The sequence below is a fragment of the Protopterus annectens genome, chromosome 5.part0 (assembly GCF_019279795.1).
Source record: "Protopterus annectens isolate FY-2018-M chromosome 5.part0, PAN1.0, whole genome shotgun sequence".
Classification (NCBI taxonomy): Eukaryota; Metazoa; Chordata; order Ceratodontiformes; family Protopteridae; genus Protopterus; species Protopterus annectens.
This window is the reverse complement of record NC_056735.1, coordinates 1,306,273,653-1,306,295,323: the sequence shown is the minus strand read 5'-3', so window position 1 is coordinate 1,306,295,323 and position 21,671 is coordinate 1,306,273,653. Positions and strand designations below refer to the sequence as shown.

The 21,671-nt window shown below is 39.0% G+C and overlaps 1 protein-coding gene across 2 annotated transcripts in view; it reads right to left on the bottom strand.

Moving 5' to 3' along the window:
- RASA3 (RAS p21 protein activator 3) overlaps window positions 1-21,671 on the bottom strand; it is a 1,807,402-nt gene that overhangs the window by 25,550 nt on the left and 1,760,181 nt on the right. For both annotated transcript variants that reach the window (XM_044071113.1, XM_044071114.1), the window contains 2 exons: window positions 17,156-17,364; window positions 13,698-13,801 (listed from right to left, as the gene is read on the bottom strand). In XM_044071113.1, coding sequence (XP_043927048.1) covers window positions 13,698-13,801; window positions 17,156-17,364 — 313 coding nt within the window. The remainder of the gene's footprint in view (window positions 1-13,697; window positions 13,802-17,155; window positions 17,365-21,671) is intronic.

Genomic DNA, 21,671 nt, shown 5'->3' with positions numbered 1-21,671 from the left:
TAGAATACTTCTAGTAACTTTGTGTTATAATAGTAGCACTAAAGTACTAGCTTCAGTATATGGTTCTTTTCAGCGATTATGAAGTAGCTTTGCAACATTTTGCTGCTCGGTTACAAAAACTATTATACCGCTTTAGGTTGGAGATCAGAACATTGTTTTGAATGCTACATTAAACAGATCTTATGTTTATTTGTCTCCATCTTATCAAGTGAGCTGTGGTTAACTATTATGTGACTGCAAACATGTATGATATTGGTCACACCCATAATTCCTTAACTTTACAATATCCACATATGACATGTTGCCATGCTGACTCAACACAAGTATCTTAATGTATGTATATGGTTAATAAACCGAACAGTTTGCTATTAATGTAGATGTTCTTGAGAAAAAAAAAATAGATAATGGTAGACACTTAAAGGAAAATATGCACACACTGACTTTTAATTACGGCCTTTAAGTTATATATACAACAGCAATCTACCACTTTGAGAAGAAAATGAGTAGTCTGTTATACTGTATAGGGTTAAATGCCATGCCTTTAAGGCAGCAATGTATGGCAACATGCAAATGAGTATTAAGGTAATAACTGCATTAAATGGAATCAAATAAGGGAACTAAATGTATAAACGGAGGATTTAAATAAATTAAAACCTGCTAACTATAATAAATACAAGATTTGGAAAGCAAAAATATTGATAGAAAGATTTTTGATCAAACATTAAAAAGTGTGAAAATAAAGCAATTACTGACAGCTATAGAAGCTTTGACTAAGTAAAAATACAAGTCTTCAATGTAGGTCTAAATGCCTCAAGACTATGCTACAGTTGTATAACAAGAAAGGAGAGTTGGTTTCTGACTAAATCTTAATTTAGTGGGCAGTAGTTGATTTCCATAAATGATATAATAAAGAATTGATTAACATCAACTGGTTATGTAAAATGGTTAGAAGATACACCGAAGTATGAGTGTCTTCAGACCAAATAAGAATTAAAATGGCATGATAGTCAATAGGTAATTAAAACGGTTAAAAGCAATAAGGTCTCTAGGCCAGAAGGCTATAAGGCCTACATTTAGAAGGAATGCACTGATATAATGCATCTGTATCTTTTAAGATTGGTCAAACACATCAATTCCAGGATGAAAAATAAAAGATTCCTTGAGAGAGGTTGAGTTAGCCTGTAAGCAAGACAAAGTTGTTGGTAAACATGAACATTATAGATCAATTTCAATTTTAAATACTGACTACAGATGTATTGTGAAAACTGTAAAAAGGTAAATAAGTATTTGGATAAAACATTAATACCTGTATAATTCTTCATTTTGTTCAAATCAACATATCAGGCAAATAAAATATTTAACAAGCTAAAATGTTGTATACTGAAATAGCAAAGTTCCTCTGTCGCACTCAGCCAGTGCAAAATTTGAGGCATCAAAAGTTTTTGACATAGTTAATTGGAAATTTATGTTTCAGGTTTTAGGTTGTTATAATTTTTCCAAGGATTTATATAACAAAATCCAGTCTATAAAATATTACACTGGCAAGTTTAAGAATTATTGGTAACATTTCTTCACAATTTGAACTAACAATGAAGGTATGATAAGGATTATTAATTTTTCAAGTATCACAATTGATAAAGTCCATCATACACTGTTAGCACATGATGATTTGGTAATTATTTTATGAATAATTAAGAGGACTTATGAAGAATGGAAAAGGTTTTTGCATATGCAGAAGCTGTCATACAAAATAAAAAGTAATGAGAAACACAGATATTTTCTATATTTAGGGACACAAAATACTCAGTAGGCTAGTTGTATTCCAACAGTGGACAAATTCAAATTTTTGAGTGTCACTTCTATACTTTACATAATGAGACGTGTAACTCCATATATAATTATTACTTGACAATGACAAATACAAGAACAAATAAGCAGCAAGTATTTTTCAATACCTTTGGCTGTGAACTTAATAAGGTATATATAGTACCACTGGTGGTGTTTTAATTTGGAAATCTGCTGGTTCCACCCTTTCCAAGCTGGTGTAATAAACTGAACAGTACTTATAGAAAGCTCTCATGGAAAGGTGGTACTTCACAAAGTCTTTGTTCTTTTGTCACTGCCACTGAAAACAAGGCAAGTCTTTCATTTCAAAAGTTTGAATTATATGTAGTGGTGTAGTCTTTGATGAATTTGTTTTTGATGTAATATAATCAGGATTGTAGATGTGGCACAATAAGGAAAGTTATATGCAACTCAGACACTCCTACTAAACAAATTTTGTGTAGTAAGACTGTTGGAGTTTTACTACATCCTTGTCAGATTTATAAGATTCTGGTTATTTACTGTCACTTTTCAAGATTCTTTCCACACCATGATTCCCACATAAAATATGGGATTATTTCCTATTATTGACTGTGGTTAACTATCCTTATAAGAAATATGGAACAATGTACTTGATAATCAAATAAGTGATGCCAGTGAATAAGGTACTATAAACGTAAAGTAAAATTTTGCAATTGTGGTTATCTCAAATTTTAGACATTTTGACTACTCTGAGCATGAAAAAAACACATTTCAATTATTTATAAATATATTACTCAAACTAAAGAAAAAAAAAACAATTCTTTCTGGATATCATAAATGAGAACAACATTGACAATTATTTCCTGATAAATCATGGAAATTAAACTTACTGAATATAAATATGGTACACAGATGTACATATATTTCAAGCACTAGCATTAATGCCCTTCTATATAAAACAACAAAAGAAGAGGCCAATGAAAACAAATTTATTCAATGAACTCTAGCGCTTCGGCCAATCCTTGCTTTCAAGAAGTACAAACAATGAATTAACTCAGCATCTTATATACCATATAAAACCTATAAAAAAGAGTTATGTACTTACCATAACTTGGCCTCTGCTATCTTATGTACGTCTTCATTCATCACATCAGGTTCTTGGATCCAACATTGGATCTGAGCTGGCAAAATATACAACAGATGGATCCAAGGCTCTGGCTCCTCCCTCTCCCATACCTCCCTGCTGCTCTCTAATCCCCAGATTGAGTTTGCCACCATACTCCTGACCCATTCCTCCCAAGGTAGAGAGAAACCCACTCCAACTTCCTCCACTAGTCCACCAGGAGGGGGATGGCAGGTGGGAAATGTGATGAATGAAGGCACAGGATAACACAGTAGCCAAGCTATGGTAAGTACATAACTCTTTATCTGATGTTATCCATGTCTTCATTCATCATCACAGGCTCACAGCCCTCAGCTACTAAACATTCTGGGAGGCCTTAAGGAAGGACATGCCAGAGCACTATGGAACCAAAGGAGGCTCTACTCCTAGAAACAAAATCCAATTTGTAATGGGATATGAAAGTGTGAGGACTGGACCAAGTAGCAGCAGCACAGATATCATCAATAGAAAGCCTTGCTACAAAGGCAGAAAGAAGTGGCCACAGATCTAGTAGAATGGGCTCTAACACAGCCCGGAATCTCCAGGTGATTCAGATTGTAGACCACAGATACACAGCTAGAAATCCACTTGGAAATAGTGATCTTGGAGACTGGAAGGCCACATCTGTTCTCAGAGAAGGCTACAAAATGTTGTTCTGATCTACAAAATCCCTTAGTCCTATGCAAGTAGAACCAAAGCTGTGAACATCCAAGGTATGAAGGATATACTCCCCCCATTGGAGTAGTTATGGAAAAAAACTGGAAGCTGACTGCATTGGCTAAGGTTCGACTCGGAAGGAACCTTGGGTAAAAAGGAAGGATTTGTTCTCAGAGATACCCTGTCCTTATGACAAGTCATATAAGGAGGAGTAATGGAAAGAGCTTTCATTTCATAAACCCTCCTAGCTGAAGTGACAGAGACCAGAAATGCTGTTTTTCAAGACAGAAATGTGGGATCATAGGAACTGACAGGTTCAAAAGGCCTCCTAGTCAGAGATTGCAGAACCACTGTGATGTCCCAAGGAGGTGAAGGGTCCATAATTGGAGGATGAAGAAGGAAGACCCCTTTCAGAAATGCCTTACAATGCCTGGATGAAAAGGAAGGTTCAGAGCTCACATGAAAATTAGAAATTTCCGCCAACTGAAGCTTAATAGTGGAAAAACTTGCTCACTCATGAAAAAGGGAGGACAAAAACAAAAGTATATCCGGGACTGAGGCAGAAAAAGGGTCCAGATTCCGGGTCTATATTAGAACATCAAAGTTTCAGAACTTCAAATGTTCTAATATCGACACCTAATAAGTGAAAGCTGAAAATAGCGTAGTTTTAGATAACCAAATTCTTTCCTAGGGAAAGAATTTGGTTGTCCGTTCCTGTCGCTTCACTATTTTCAGCTCTGCGGTGAAAAGCTACAGTCGGGTTCAGGTAAGTGTGCGATTGTGTGGATGTGAGGGTTAGGGTGGGATAGGTGAGTTAGGGTTAGGGCGCGGGTCAGGTAAGTATGCGAATGTGTGGACGTAAGGGTTAGGGTGGGATAGGTGAGTTAGGTTTAGGGCACGGGTAAAGTGTGTTTGCGATAGTGACGGACCTTAGGATTAGGGTTTGGGTTAAGGTAAGTGGGTAGATAGTGGTGTATGTATAGTTTAGTGTAGGTTTAGATGTAGGATTTTAGGTGTATGTGTGTGTGGATTGCTGTTTGTTTGGTGTGCTTGTGTTGTGTGTATGTGTTTTGGAACAGCAAATTTTTTCCCTAGGAAAAAATTCGATGTTCTAAATTTTCGGTCTTATCAGTTTTCGGTTACTAGGTGTCGATATTAGAACATTCGAAGTTCTGAAATTTCGATGTTCTAATATAGACCCCAGATTCCTGCTCCTGGCCCAAATGGTCCCATTTACTGCTGTACACTTTCCTAGTAGAAGTTTTTGGGAGGCCAGAATGATGCGTTTGATGCGGGACGCTAGCCTGGACTGTCTAATTATCACTGTAACTGGAGAAACCAAGCAGTTAGCTGAAGGATATAAAGGTTTGGTAGAGGGAGCCCTGATGGGGGGAAAATCAGATCCTGATGGGGATCCAATATGGCGGATACTTCAGACTGAGACCTGATGAAGGGGAACCATGGTTGTCGAGGCCAGAAAGGGGCAATGAGAATCAGAGATGTCCTCAGGCATTCAGCCATCTGTAGGACCTTGGGTATTAAGGAGACAGTAGGGTAAGCTTAGAAGAGACCAGAGGCTAATCATGGACCAGATTGTCCCTTGGGGACTCCCCCTGAGAGGGGGATCAGGGCAAAATACCTGCCGCACTTATGGTTGATTGGAGAGGCAAAAAGGTTGCAGCACAGGGAAGTAAATAGTGTGGGAAGAAATAGCCAGGGAATTGTTATGGCTAGGCTTGTAAAGGCCCTAGGGCTGATAGCCTAGTACCAACCTATGAACCTATGAACCACAGCTGACTTCACCAGTCGAAAATCTGATACACCACTGAAGGATGGAGGGACCACCCATCAGAACTCAAGATAGATCTGCTGAGTCTGTCGGCCAACACACTGAAATCCCTGGGTATGTGCATTGCAATAAGGAAGCAGCCAGAGGACATAGCCCATTCCCACACTCTCATGGCCTCTCTTTACAATGGGTAAGAGTGTGTTACCCCTTGTTTGTTGACATACTAGACAAGAGACATGTTGTCTGTCTGAATGGAAATCATCCCTTGAAGGAGGCAGTCCTGGAAAGCTTGCAATGATAGGAGAACCTGCCCTGATCTCTAGGACATTTATATGCAACTTGGTCTCTATTGGAGACCAAGTGTCTTGGACAGTCTACCCCCAAAAATGCCCCCCCACCCCAGGAGAGAGGCATCTGTGGTCACAGTGGCTGTGAGCAGAGGGAGAGAAAAGGCCTGCCTAAGAAGAGATCCTGCGACTGAAGCTACCACTGGAGGTGACATCTGCACAATGGTGCCAGTTTTATGGTCATAGACAGAGGATGAAGAAGAGCCAACCATTGGACTGCTAAGGTTCATTGTAACTCCCACATGTGGTATCTGACCAGAGGAACCAGAAGAATGGCTGAGGCCATGGAACCGAGCATCTGAAGAACTAGCAGATCTGGGGGTGAAGGATGTCCAAAACCTGAGTGACCTATTCCCGTATGAGCTGAATTTTGCACAAAGGCAGAATTGCAATCTCCGACATGGAGTCCAGCTGAACTCCTATGAACTCCAACCATTGTGTGGGAATGAGGTTGGATTTTGCCAGGTTGACAGATATACCCAGCTGAATGGAAAAGGGTAAGAAGCTACTGAACCACCTGAGTTGGTCATTACCTCGAAGGTGCCATGAGGAGCCAATGGTCAAGGTACAGAAAAACCTGGAATCCTTGCAGACACAAGAGAGCCACTACCACTGTCATGCATTTAGTAAACACCCAGTGGGCCGTGATGAGACCGAAGGGTAGGGCTCTGAATTGATAATTATTTCCCCCTAGCCAGAAGCAAAGATGTCTCTCCTGGAATGCCTGTCTATCTTGATGTGATTGTAGACATCCTGGAGATCTACTGAGCACATCCAATCATCCTTGTGTAATAGTGGCAGAATAGACTGAGCAGTGACCATCTGGAACTTTGACTTCTTGACTGAGAGATTGAGCTTGCTGAGATCCAAAACAGGACATAGGTTCCCCATCTTTTTTAGCACTAAAAAGAAACAGGAGTAAGTGCCAGATCCTCTTTGTCCTGCTTGGACCTCCTGAATGGCTCTTTTTTGAAGAAGTTGTTGAAATTCTTTGATGGTCAACTCCCCCTGACTGGGTGGAGCATCGGGGAAATAACTTCTGACTGGAAGGGGTTCTGAAAAGGAAATGACGTAGTCCCTGGAAATTATGTTTAACACCCACTGATGAGAACTGATTTCTGTCCAGGGTAATGGGTGTAGGGAAATACCACCCCTGACTGCCTCAGGGCAGAGCAGTCGGGTAACAATTCGGGAGCACTAAAACAGCTGCTCAGAGAAAGTTTCTCTGGAGCCCTAATTTTGCAGACACCCCCCCCTGTCCCCCTGCCAGGAGGGTGTCATTGAAACCACTCCAACCTGCCTATGGAAGAGGATTCGTCTGGAGCCTCTTGAAAGGGGGAGTGTGCCTTATGGAAACACATCTTTCTGGATCCCTGTTGGGTCTTCGAGAAAGATCTCTGGGGGGGTTGAAAGCTTGATTCCTACTGCAGACAAAGTCTTCTCTGTGGGTCAAAGTGTCCTTCATGGAAGGTCCAAAGAGAGTGGCACCGTCAAAGGGGGCATTAGTAAATGATGCCTTAAAGGGTTCCGCAAACTCATGCAAGGATAGCCAAGCATAACGCTGCAAGGCAATGCCCATGCCAGCAGCTCGAGAGGAAGCCTCCGCAACTCTGGAGATGAGCCTCATTGAGGAATTCACCAGAGAGATCAGAGTGGCAAGCTTGGGAGATACCTGCTTGAGGTTCTATGCTGGCAATAACTCTGCCAAGGAGGTGCAGAGCTCTTGAACCAAATCCCTTTAAAGGCACATAAGTCCAAAGCTAGCTGAGGCATATACTCACTTCCCAAAATGGTCTATCGCCTGAAACTCCCTGTTCAGAGGATGGACCGTGGAGCTCTGCTTTGATAGCCCCTTCTTCTTGGTGGCGGCAACTACGATAGCATTGACTGGGATGCCCATATTCCAGAATACACGTTTTGCTGTGGCGCTAAGGAACTAATCAGCCCGCCTAGGAACAGGCTCCACTGTGTCTGGCTCCTTCCAGGCCCTGCTGGCAATTAGGTCCACTAACTCATCACCTGAGGGGGGGCACCCAGGAGATAGACAGGCCCGTCCCAAAGGCCTCCAGAAATATGGACGTCTCTGAAGATGGGTGTTGAGGAGACCATCCACGCTTTTGTTTTAGGAGCTCAAGGATGTCTCCACAGGAGACATCATCAGGCGGATATCTAGGGGACCCATCTCCTTCCTTAAGGTCCATATCCTCAGTGAGGGACTCTGCAGGGGAGTCCAAGTGCCTCCTCTTGCACTTTCTCTTATGATGAACCTCCTCCATAGGGGGCTCTGGGGAGGACTCGGAAGAGACAGAGACTCCCAGAGTGGAGGAAACCTCCTGAAGGCTAGATCGGGAGGGCTCACCTGGGACAGGATGACAGGACTCGGCAGCCAAGGTAGAGAGGGGCCAGAAGGGACCTGGAGGTGTGGCAGAGGAAACTCCAGACCTGGAGAAAGTCCTCTCTACCACCCGGAAGGTCGAAGGGCTGGAAGCGGGTCCATCCTCCATATCCAATGGCAAAGTCTCCCGGAGGAGAGGAATGAACCTGGAAACTGCCCTCGACCCCCAGATGATACTAGCCCAGAGCTATCAAAAGCCGAGTAACCTAGAGGAAGGTATTGGTCCAAAAGGATGTTACCAAACCCCCCCCCCATCGTGGTGCCTGCATTAACTGTTCTGGTACAGGGCTAATCCTGCTCTGTAGGTGGAGGAACAGAATAACCCAGAGACCCCGGTGGGGACAAGAAAGGAGGGATACTCAGCCTCATCGGAATTTGGCCACAAACTTCCTGGTCCCTTGAACCCAAATCCAAAGGGGTTGGAGGAGGAGAACGAGAAGCAGGAAAGGAAGAGGTTCCCCTTGCCGGATGGGCAGGAGAAGCCACGAGACCCAACTCTATCTGGGCCTTGAGGAAACTCCTCATCATCCTGTCCATGTCTGAGGGTAGAAGACTCATAGATGACCTAGAGGAGGAAGAAGAGTGAGTGGACTTGGAAGGAGACCTTCCTGACCTATTGATAGGCTCTGGAGAATGGTTCTGATGGCTCGGAGCCGACGGTGGTCTTTGATTGGAGGTGGAAGGGACTGCAGGTTCCTCCAAGATAATGATCAGATCTGAAGGTCCTGTCAGATCTGAAATCCTAGATGGGTCAATGGTTGAATCCAATGAACTGGTCGGATCCAGAGCCGGCCCTACTTTGGTCAGATCTGAGGGCCTCTGAACCAGACAGGACCTGGATCCTACTGAAGGCTCACAGGGTCTCAGCACCGAAGACCTCAGATTTGAGGCAGACTGGGCTGGGATCGGATCCAGGAACTTAAAATCCGACAGCTGTGGTTTCTTGGCAGAAACTGGCATGGAAGAGGTCTTCCTCTTTGGGGTTTGAAGAGGAAGCCCTAGAGGGGAAAACAAAGGGACCCCCTTTCGCCAGACCCTTAAGAAGCAACTTGTTAAGGTGCTCTACTAAAGCCCTGGGGTTAAATGTGGCACAAAGGTCGCATTCAACCTCCAGGTGTGGAGTGCCTAAGCAATAAACACACTCCTTGTTCTTATTGGAATAAGGCATTTTTCGACCGCACGAGGAGCACTTTTTAAAACACACAGGCCTGTTAGACATAATACACACACAATAAGACCTTCACTAGCGTCACTAAAACAATGGAAACAAGCCCTAACAAAATACAGAAGAAAAATGGAGCAAAGCCCACACACACACACACACACACACACACACACACACACACACACACACACACACACAAAAACTCACACACACACACACACACACACACACACACACACACACACACACACACACACCCAAAAACTCACACAGCTAACCTGAAACACTAAAACTAAGGGGAGGAAGGTTCTACACTATAAAAAATAACTAGCTAGAACTACTCTGCACTAAACATTACCATTAGGGAAATTTTAAAGAAAGTATAAGAAAAGTTTTACTTAGCTGGCCAGACCCAGTGGGAACACGTCTGCCCCATGAGCATTGCAAATGATTAAGATTAGACAGAAGCAAGACATTATGGGAGAGGGAGGAGCCAGAGCCTTGGATCTGTCCATTGTATATTTTGCCGACTCGGATCTGATCTTGGATCCAAGACCCTATGGTTATGAAAGAAGACACGGATAACATCAGATCAATCAAATAATTACATAATTTAGCAATCAATCAATTATATTAAACATTTCCAACTGCATTCTGCAATGAAACCACTAGGGGTCAGTGTATCTTACTTCAAGTTAAAAACAGATTCCTTACAAAACAATCTTTTTTTAATATTAAAACACCCAATTTCCGGAATTATTTGTTCCAATATAGTACCTCTTAAAACCCCAAAATTGCTGCCATGACACAACTTAAAATGCCCTTCTAGCATGCCAATATACCAAAACAGTTGTCCCCATAATAAGCGTCCAGACTGTTCTAAAAATATCTGATCTAGTGCTTGCTTTAATGTAATTTGGTAGTCTATTCCATGCATCAGCTTTTCTCTCAGAAAACCAATTTATGCACTTCTCATTCCTATAGAATTTTCTACACAAATTGTCTGATAATTCTCTACTTTTCAATAATGCCAAATATTCCCAGATATAGTTGTCTCTAAATGCCCTATATACCTGAATAAGGACTCTTAAATATCTGCATGAGACACTGTACAAGTTCAGATATTTTAGTCTTTCATAATAAATTTTCACATCCATGGATACCCTTGGTATATTTCTGCTCTGCTCTTTCCAGTTTACTCATGCTTGCTTTCTTTTAAGGTTTCCATATTTTTATTCCATATTCAGGGTTGGGTCTAATGTAACTAACAATGACTTTATCATTTCTGATTTCCTACACTTTATAAATCTTTTTTATACAACCTATAGTTCTACAACTATCAATAACCATTTTCTTGATATGATTAGAAAAACTCAAAGCTGGATCTACCCATATACCCAGGTCCTTAAATGAATTTACCGTTTCAAACACTGAGTGCTGTGTTAAATATTTATTTTCAATTTATGTCTTCCAAATCTCGTATGCTTAATTTTTGATGTATTGATTAGCATATTATTCTCCTGTGTCCAAATGGTCAATTTAGTCCAGTTGTTTTGCAGACATTCCCTGCCTGTAACATATATGATCAGTTTACCCAATTTCAAGTTATCTGTGTGCAAACTGTTGAACATCTCAGATGAATAAGACAACTCTGAAAGACTCTGAAAGATGCAATCTAAACAACTTGGACAGAGCCCTGTGAGACATCCTGACTGGAACCAAGAATTTCACCTGTCCAATCGCTGTAGGATACATGTCATGTCTTATTCGTATGCCATGCAGCTATCCATCTTATCGAGAATACAGCAACAGTCATAATTCTTTTTTATTCAGTACAAGATCATATACAGCATACATTATACTCCAGTAAACTAATGCTAATGAATTGTAAAAAACAAAAAAAGCTTGCTTTATTTGTTGGTGAGAATGTCAGGACATGACGTCTTGGTGGGATAGTGTGTATAACTTGATGATTAAATTCATAAAAGGTGTTATTTTACCCCTGTGGTATTACTGCTAGACATGGTATTTAATTTTACTTATGAAAGACAAATGGAGTCTTGGCTAAGATTATATTAACAAATACATTTTAAAACACCAAAAGGCTTTTCCCCTCCACCTTTTTCATTAGCTTAATGGTGGCCATACTAACAGGAATATGTAATGTGCCCATGAGATACTCTAAAATGTTAGTACAATTTCTAGAATGTGGTGAGATACTTATCCCATGTGCCTTTGGACTTAGAAATACATTTATAGTTTATTAATTATGGGAGCATGGGGGATCAGCTCCTTTATTGCATGGAGTAGCTCTGCTCAGTTTCTTTATTTCCATAAACATCTAGTAATAGTTTGGCAGGCAGCCCTCTACTGAACAAAAAAGTTCTGAATGTTTGCAGTTCTTAACACATTGTACTTTGTTAGAGAAATATGGTTAATACAAATAGACCAACTAGGTACATAGCTGTGCAAGCTGTTGGAAGAGTGAACAAGTAGCCCTTCCCAAATTACATTTATCCCTCATGTTTTTGACTCTCTCACTCTCTCTCACTCTCCTCCTTTTTGTATTTTCTATGCATTATGGTAATACTAGAAATTTTGTTGAGTTCTGATGCTACTTTACTTAAACAAAATACATAAATAAAGCATAAAAAAAAACAGAAAGCAAGTAGCTCACATTAATACTTTAACGGAAACAGGATCTCTACTTTTACTGACACTAACAATGCAAAGTGCTTCAATTAAGCTTGGCAGCAGCAACACATATGGGCCAGTTTTGAGACATGTTACATCTAGTTAAGACTGTTCATTAATAGGTTTGGAGCTTTAATGACCTTAGGTTGATATGTACAGTTTGCATTCTGATCCGAGGAAACAAGTTCTGTTTCACAGAAGTCAATGGAAAGGAGGTCTTTGCAACTTTCTGAATCAAGATGGCACCAACTTAGCACCAGGAGGATCATTCAATTTTTCCTGTATTGTTATCACAACCTGTATTATGGTAATAGACACTACAGAAAACCATTATTTTTCCTTTTATAAAAGGATTCTGAGGATCTGAAATGTTTATTCTTTGCCGTGCTTATTTCTTCTTAAAGCAGATCTAGTGGGTTTGTGACACTTATCTGACATGTCTGAGAAAACTCTACAAAACAATACAATTTTCATGCAGAAAAATGTACTATATGGTGGTCTTGCTCTATCATTTGTCTAGCAGCACACACATCTATGGAATCAGAACAGTCCACTGCATTCATCTATTTTTATAGCAGCTTTACACAGTTAAATAACAGGTAACACATGGCAGGAATGCAGCCTGGATGCACATGCAGCTATGTCACACAGTTATAAGAACACAAAGGGACATGTTTGCATCACCAATACAGACAAGTGGGGTTAAACTAGAAAGCACAGTTTTCAGTGGGTTAGCTAGAGAGAAAAGCTTGAACAGCAAATGGTAATCACTGTTCTCTTAAATGATTGTCTTAGTGAAGTACAGTTGATTGATTCTTGGTGGAAACCAGTTAAAAACGTGTACATACCTATGTGCATGCACACTGAGATACACAAACACTTGAGCGCCAAACACACATACACACAGATACGCACAATGCAATGTAAATGCCATCACAGGCACATTTTTCATCAGAGATGGAGCAAGAGGCAGTTCTTCAGCCATAATATGAATGCTCTGGATGCACCCTAAACTCCCAGCCTGAATAAGTGATGAAAGTCAGCTTTTTCCAGGTAAAAAAAAGAAACGACCAAAGTGAGAATTCACCTAATGTATGAGCATGGAGTGCTGCACCACAGTGTAGGGAAAAAAAGTGGGTCATACAGGGAGAGAGGCACGGCCAGAGGTCAACAGTTAGGATGTCAAAATAGCATAAGACGAAAACTGTGGTGCAAATAAAAAAGAATCCAATAGCTAAAAAATTAGAAAGTGGGAAATGGCTGTCAATAGACATTATAATTAATCTTACAAGTATGGTTAGTATGAACATCAACAGGAAAAACGTGATGGAATCCCCCAAGGCAATCTACTAGCATCAGTGGCAGCAAAACAATTCATGGGAGGGGGAAATTTCATTGCAGAGGACTGTTCTGGAAGTAATAACACACCAAGTGCCACTAGGTGGCAGAAGAGTTTCATGAAGTAGTTTCTGCTGACTGTCAAAGTCTACGTGAAGGAATATCTGAGAGCTGTGTGCTGGTGCTGCTGAAATGGTGTTCATACCATGTCTGGGGACAATTCACAAGACAATACGGTGTTTTATGCAACAACAGGGTCTAAAAATATAGTTCATAAATAGCTAATCCCATAATCTAAAATAACCTTCTGTCATGTGACATAGAACTACAGCCTGGTGTCTTACCTTGCATGTTCTCCAGCTTAGTCATGTACATGTTGAAAAGGGAGTAGATGCGCTCTGTTTCTCTGTCACCATCGACGTCTAGTTGTATATTGGCAGGCAACCCTCTATTGAAAAAAAAATAGCACAAAATGTTGGTGGGTCTAAACACAATGTGACAGTCTAAACTTCATTAGAATATTTTTTATCTAAAGAGCCCAAGAGGTATGTGGATTTGTGAGCTATTGGAAGAGGGAACAGCAAGTAACCCTTTGCCAGTCCCAAACCCATATTCTCCTTCCAAAACAAGGAGGGGCTGGGAGGTCCTTGAGATAAGCATGCAGTTAAAACTCAGAAACATTATGTACAATTACAAAGGATGTTTATACATTCTTTAAAAGATGAGTGTTCATGGTGTCTTTCCAAAAAAAAAAAATCAAACATTTCCCATACATCTATTTCTGAGTTCACCAAAAAACAAACAAGTTAATCATAAATATTAAAATGTTAAAAGTGGGAAACATTTTAAAACTGTAAAACTAAACAACATGGTTCCACTCTCATGTAAGTTTCTAAATGCACATATAAATGTGCATGTATGTTATGAAAACAGCTATTCTTTAATTTTATGTCATACATCTTTAGCAGCTTAAACATCAAGTAACAAACTTTTTAAAAGCTGTAAAAAAAAAAAAAAGCACAGTTTCATGCTGCACTCTGATGTTGTCCAAGAGCCCACACACATAACTTTCACAGCACCCCAGTGCAAGTACTGAATGGGCCAATGACATGATGCCCAGCATGGAGTATAACTGGACCCAACAACAGGCAGTTTTAAAGCTGGGAATCTCAATAAACCGGACTACCTCAGCATTTAAGGTGCCAAACATCCATGTGCTGGCTCATTCTTAGCACAGCTACAACAATGCTGGTGACAGGACTGTACACAGCCTTTCTCATTTTTGCTTTCATTCTAGTCTCACATAAAAACATTATCCAGCTACTTTATAGCACAAGGCATGAGAGTTCTCTGCAATTCTATGTGGCATAATACGGCACAACCTTAGTCTCATACTTCCAGTGGGGGTAAAGGGTAGGGAAGTTGTACAGCATCTGGACCATGCATATCTTCTACACTGGCATAATGAAGGACAGGAAACAGTGTGGTGGACGTCACTGACAGGTAATTAACACTTCCCATAGGAAGATTACATTTTGATCTTAATGACCAATACTACTAAAATAGACAGTGTTAATAACCTTCTGCAAAACATGTGTTCCAAAGACCGTGCTACAAGTGTACACTGGTGGCTCTTTCCTCTACTAGCCTACAAACCTACAATTTTGTTTTTACAAGCATACTAACAATTTTTGTCCTCAGCTGGTTTTGTTAAGGACTGTGTCTGGTTCAGTCTTCAGATTGTACATACCAGAACAACTCTGCACATATAAAGTATAGTTGAACTATCATAAAATTAGACATGCAGTAAATTGTACCTGTGTAACCAGCAGTAAAAGTGCCATCATTTCCTGTTCTGTGTACACAGGTGTAAAAACTGAAATGGTATTACACTGTCACTTTTGTACCGACACAGGTAGTTTTATGATGGTGCTACACCTGTACAACTATTACCACAAAATGGCTTAGGTCATAGTGAAGAGTCCTTGGTCCAATTCACCTAGCTGGATAGAAAGTTTAATAAAGCAAATAAACACACACACACACACACACACACACACACACACACATATATATATATATATATATATATATATATATATATATATATATATCTATCTATATCTATATATATATATATATATATATATATATATATATATATATATATACACACACACACACACACACACATATATATATATATATATATATATATATATATATATATATATATCTATATAGTATTTTTCCTGAAAATAAATATGCATTTAAGACTATATATATATATATATATATATATATATATATATATATATATATATATATATATATATATACACAACTAAAATAAGCTGTTAAAAACCTGAATGTTTGTACAGTTTTTCTGACATGGAGACCTAATGTATATTTCAGAAGCATCTCTCACTCACAGGGGTTATATCAAAAGGAGTCAAAAGGCAAGCTCATGGCTATTTTTACAACACATTTTCACTGATGTAGTACTATGAGTAATGTTAGTTCGGGACTAGCAAACCTTATATTGTGAATGAAGAATCCCCAGTTTAGCTCTCAGTTAGTCTAATTCCAGGGCGTACTTACTCACCCACCCCAGCTGTGGAAGAGCAACATCATTGCGTTCAAACAGGATGAGGTGCTCCGATTCACTAGAAAATTAATACTATGTAAGTGTGGTGAGGTCTTCCAGAAACAAATTACACATAAAATGAAAACACAAATGCCTGAAGTTGAAAGAAATGGACTAAGCAGTATCAGAGCAAATCAGTGTCTGTATAATACAGATTCTTGTACATTCTGATAAAGATATTTTACACCATAACCCTGTAACAGCATGCACTTACAAATGGACATAAGACGTTTTTCATTTTTAAGAGCAGATTTTAAAGTTGCAATAATGAGGTAGACAACAATGTCTGTGGTGCCACATTGCTACTGTGTAACATAATTACCATAACACTGCCTTCCTTTAGCATCAGCATTCTGAATCATAAGAACACATTAAAGGGTTTAGAGCTACTTTGATTATGAAAAATGAAAACATGCCATTCCTTCTCCAGCTAGCTAGCAGTCTACAAAAAATAAGATTTAAAATAGTTATTCAAATCAAGGTCTTTACATGTGAGGATCCAACAACTTCTACTTAAGGATCATAATAAGCATTAGGATCAAATCCTGCATACATTGTTTTTGTAGCAAAATGCAGCTTACAATATTCCAAATGGCTGTAAACATGATTACTTGGTATGTCCAGAAGAAAAAAAATGCATGCATTTTCTTGACTATCAAACTAAAATTATTTACTCTTCTAGTTCAAGAAGCTGGTATTTTTTACCATATTAAAATGTTTCATAATTAATTCTAAGTAGCATTTACTTCAGGCATCCATATTATATTCTGACTACATTATGCTGATTTGAGTTTGTTTCCGAGCCATGACATTTACGGATAATGAAGCACTTGACTAGATAGCAGTGTTCACATACTAATGTCACCAGGGTAGAAAATTAATGGTAGGAATTGGTTTTCATCTGGCAGCCCAGCATTATCAGAAAATATAAACATGGGACCATGCAGGCAGATAAAATAAATTTTCAATTAAAGGTAGATTACTTTTACCTGCTTTTAAAGTAGTTTGACTTTCCTGGCTTGGCTGGAGTATATTTAGAACTTTACAGTTTTTATAAGGTCTACACTAACTGTTCATATTGGATGTGGTTTTCTGGGGAAAAAAAGAAACAGAAAAATGCAAATGCTAATAAAACATACAAATTAATGTTCCTACCCAGTGCACGGACTACAGCCCGGAGTGGCTTCGGAAACTGCTTTGCAGCACAACCAGTGTCCATTGAGGTACGCTGAAGGATGATACACAGTGAGACGTTTTTGATTGCACTGACTGACTTTGGTCAAAATATCAATCCAGTCCTTGGCTTCTACACAGTTGTTAGCTTGAATATAAAGTGCTCTCTCAGGCTGACATACCTGAAACATCTGGTTTGGGGTGGGGAAAAAAAATTAAATACATAATTTCGTTTTGCAACCAAACTATTTCTGTACAGTATCAAAACATATTACCAATATAAATAAGGTAAGGAAAAATAGTTTATGCATAATACAAGTTATCTTGGATTTCTGGGGGATAATATTTGCTTTCAGACATGACGCAGTGGAACACAAATGCAATATCACAGAAGTAATATAAAGGTAAAGTTCATGGACAAACAGACGTTTAAGTAATGCAAGGACTATGTACTTAAGAGTGTCTAGAACATTATAAATTATGAAGATGCTGTGTGCATGAGGAAACAGAACATAGGTGTATCTATTACAAATCAAACAGTGTTATCCATTATAAACTTGGAATACTTGTGCCTGCTACATGAGTCCTGGAAAATGCTGCCTGTTTATGACTCTGTGTTCCTCCTTGACAATCATACAAGCTGATCCCACAGCACTGACCCTAGTATTTTATACGTATGTTTTTATTTTTTTATTGTTAAAAGTTTCTTTTACCATGATTACTAGAAGGTCAGCAGTTTCTTTTGTATTACAGTAACTACAGTGTTGAGTTGTAGGTGCATCCCGTGCCTTCACAACATTCAGTTACACACCAATCCATACCATGCCTATATACTGCAGTATGGCACAGCATCTCAGCTGATAGGATGGGTTAAATCCTTAAGTAAGAAACAAAAGAGCCTGTAGTAACAGGCCTTTCAGCTGATTTGCTCTTAGAACACTATGAGCTATGATATGGTGCATTATGCTGCTTAGAGATGCCACAGTTCAGCACTAACCCTTCGGTGCTTGAGGGGGGGGGAGTGCTTTTGCATGATGTAAATTCTTCTGGTACACTACAGTCTAATTAACAGGTCATCCATAAGGGTTGAATAATGTTTGGGCCACCTGTGGATTGGACTCTTCCATAAAATGACCCAGAGTACATTTGTAGTGATATAAGAAGTCCCATCCCAAAAACTTCTATTAAACAAGGGCTAGTTGGCTTGTTGAAGGTCTTGTCCACTTTCTACTACCTAGCAAGTATCATCATGTTAACCCTTCTAACGAACTGGACCAGCCATAGATCCTTAAATTTAAGGCTTACATAAAAGCAAAATGAGTGAGCGCTGTCATCCAGCCCCAGCCACAGTCACATCGTCTCTACAGTGATAGACCTTTGCCTGGACAATGTTGCATAGGGTCTTCTACACCCGGTGTTATCTCTCTTGCATATATCCAGTGGCAAATCCTTGTGGATGCAGATATCAAAGAAGGTTTCTGCACTCTTGGGAAAATACTTTCTACAAATGTATATCTTTGATCTTTGGCCCCCTTTCAGAAAAAAATGGACCTCTACTGCCACCAAATCTTTTTTAAACTCCTAAATTATCATGTAAGACATAGGCACACATACATTAATAGAAAAGAAACAAACCACATTAATATTTTTTTCATTTACGTACCTTATATATAGCATGTTTTCTTTCTTTATAACAGCTGTCATCTACTACTTAAACTGCTCATTTTCTGCCTTCCATTAAACCTCACTCCTCCTCCTTAATATCATTCTGTGTGTAGTGTTCCAAAAATATGCTGATTTCTAGATAATTTGCTCCTTCCCTTTTCTAAAGATCCTGCTTCCAATTCTTTTATCTTTTTTACAATATTCAATACTTCAAACAGAGATTTTAGATATAATTTTTACAGCTTCCTTGGCTCCTACATACGTTGTTGTTGTGACTTTTGGCTTTTCCCAGTTAGGGGTCGCCACAGGGGAACTCCGGTCCGCTAATGATTGGCAGTAGATTTTTACGTGCCGAGTTGCCGGCCCTGATGCACAACCTTCAACAAAGGTACGCCCATTCACGCATGTCTCCACACAGAAGATGCTCTAGCTGAGAATCGAACAGGACGTCTTACTATGAGGCGACAACGCTACCACGCTGGCTTCTACACACGATTCCTCCTAAATGGTATTCATTATTAAAGATGACTAGCTTTTGCACCTGATCTTAATGGTGGCCCATAAACAAATTAAATGAAGAGGGCACTCTCCCATTGCTCCTTCAGAACAAGGCCGCTAGTAAGGTAGATATAGCAGATGTATACTAGGGCAGCTGCACTGACACCTCTGGCTCAGTATGAAGTCATGTTGTGATAAACCAGTTATTAATACAGAAAAGCAACACTTTTGATAACATAACAGTTTAAAAACCCCTCTCTTAATCTTGTTTAACTTGCTGAAGGGTATACCAAAACTTAATTACTTCCATGCTCCTAATTTCAATTGCTGTTTGCTCTGCACCAGCAATATCACATATGCTCTTTAGCAGTTTGTCTCTTCATCTTTTTAAAAAAAATCGAATACATTCTCAGTTACGTTTAGTGAAATTTCTCTATATTCTAGGCATGGACATGGATTTTACTCTCAAACATCTATATCTGTTGCATTTTTGTTTACTTTGAAGTACGTGTTGCATCAGTAACTTGAACATCTTCCTGTGCAAGCAGTAAAGCCAAATATTTTTTCTTTTTCTTGTGAGTGCTAGACATCTTAAACCAACAAAAGGATGGCAAAGAAAAAGGTCTATCCAGATTGGTAGCAGTTACCTGGGCTAATGAAGACTGGTCTGTGACTCTTATCTACATAACAATGCTAAAAGAATAGCAAAAGCTGTACTTTCAATTGCTGTGACTGAACCTTTGGCATAAAAAATTTATGAGATGGGGGAAAAATGTAGTGTAAATTCAGCACTAAGCTGACAAGAAAGCCAAAGGGTAGAATGGCAGTTTCAGGTGCATTTTTTATAACAATTTCTAGAAAGTTATAGGAACTCTCAAATGGAGATGACATGTGGCTTTTATAAACAGGTACCAAATAGTGGCTTTAACATTTAACTCTCAAACACACTTTGGCATACTGCATTGCAGTGAATTTTCGGAATTGGGTATATGATTTCTGCTTAGGGTGGGTGATGTACCACATGCCTAGAATACACATTTGCTGAATGATCATTGCATCAGACGTGTAAAAAAAAGAAAAAAAAAAACATATACTTTCCTCCTGCATGGGGAAGATTTCTGTCACTGGATATGTGACTGCCCCCTTCAAATTTAAGCACATACTCAGTGAAGTGCAGTGTGCAAAGTTAAAGCTGCATATGTATTTTTACACCTGGAATAAACTATAAAGACAATGGTATAGCTGTAATTCATAATACATTACTCTCAAAAAATAGCTGTAGCTGAAATTCGCAACATATTATTCTTAGAAGTTTACCATAGTATTTCAAACAGTTTTAGAGAGAGATGCTCTATCATGTTAATGTACAGCTGGTAGTCCTAGATGGACCCCCTACAAAATGTCAATATGAACTTAGCCAATTAAATGAACTTACCAAATCTGTAAGCAAATTCATTTTTACACTAAGTTAAACACCCCTTCCCCCTATTCCCTATACGTAACTATACTAACCCCCATGTTTGTATAACTATAGCCTGAAGAGAAACACCCTGCAAGGGTAAAGGGATCTTGCAGTATAATACACAATAGATAAAACATCTGGCCTTGTTCTCCTGGACATTGGGACCAGGGTTGGTTACATCTGGTAATATAATTTTCATCAAATGAAATATCTCGTATTCTAAGCAGCCATTTGACTGTTTTGTGCTGCTTGGTGTACAATAAATATATACATTTGACATATGTTCAGGGTGATAAACTTGCCATATGTCTGATTAGTGTTCTCTTATGAAATCAGAACTAAAATAATTGCCCTTTTTCAAAAAATTATATTTTCCGTTACTTAAATATAATAAGTCAAGCATATTTGACTTTTGTTTGACAGGCATGTATATGAACTAGTAATATTAAACTCATGCTTTCAGCCACACAAGGCTGCTCATCCAGAATATTTTACTACAATAAAGTGAAGCACTGCAGATATACTGCCATTTATAGACAAGATTAAATTAGGCCTGAAAAGTCATCTGAATCTTGAAAAACTGCCACATTTGTAAAACTGGGGGTCAGTAAAGTGTAGCTAACAAAATGATCTTTAGTGTACCAAACAGGAAAACAAAACATAAATATAGAGTAGTATTGTCATGTCAGGTCTAAGTCTAAAAAGATAAATGTCTTTCTATATACAAGCACTATATGTATTGTTTTTACATGTTGTGGCATAAAAATGACATTAAAATATTTTCCATTAAAATTACAGATGCAGCTGCTCTTTTGCTACTGGGGCTAGAAGCATTACCTAATGGTATATTTTTAAGCAAATGATCCCTCTAAG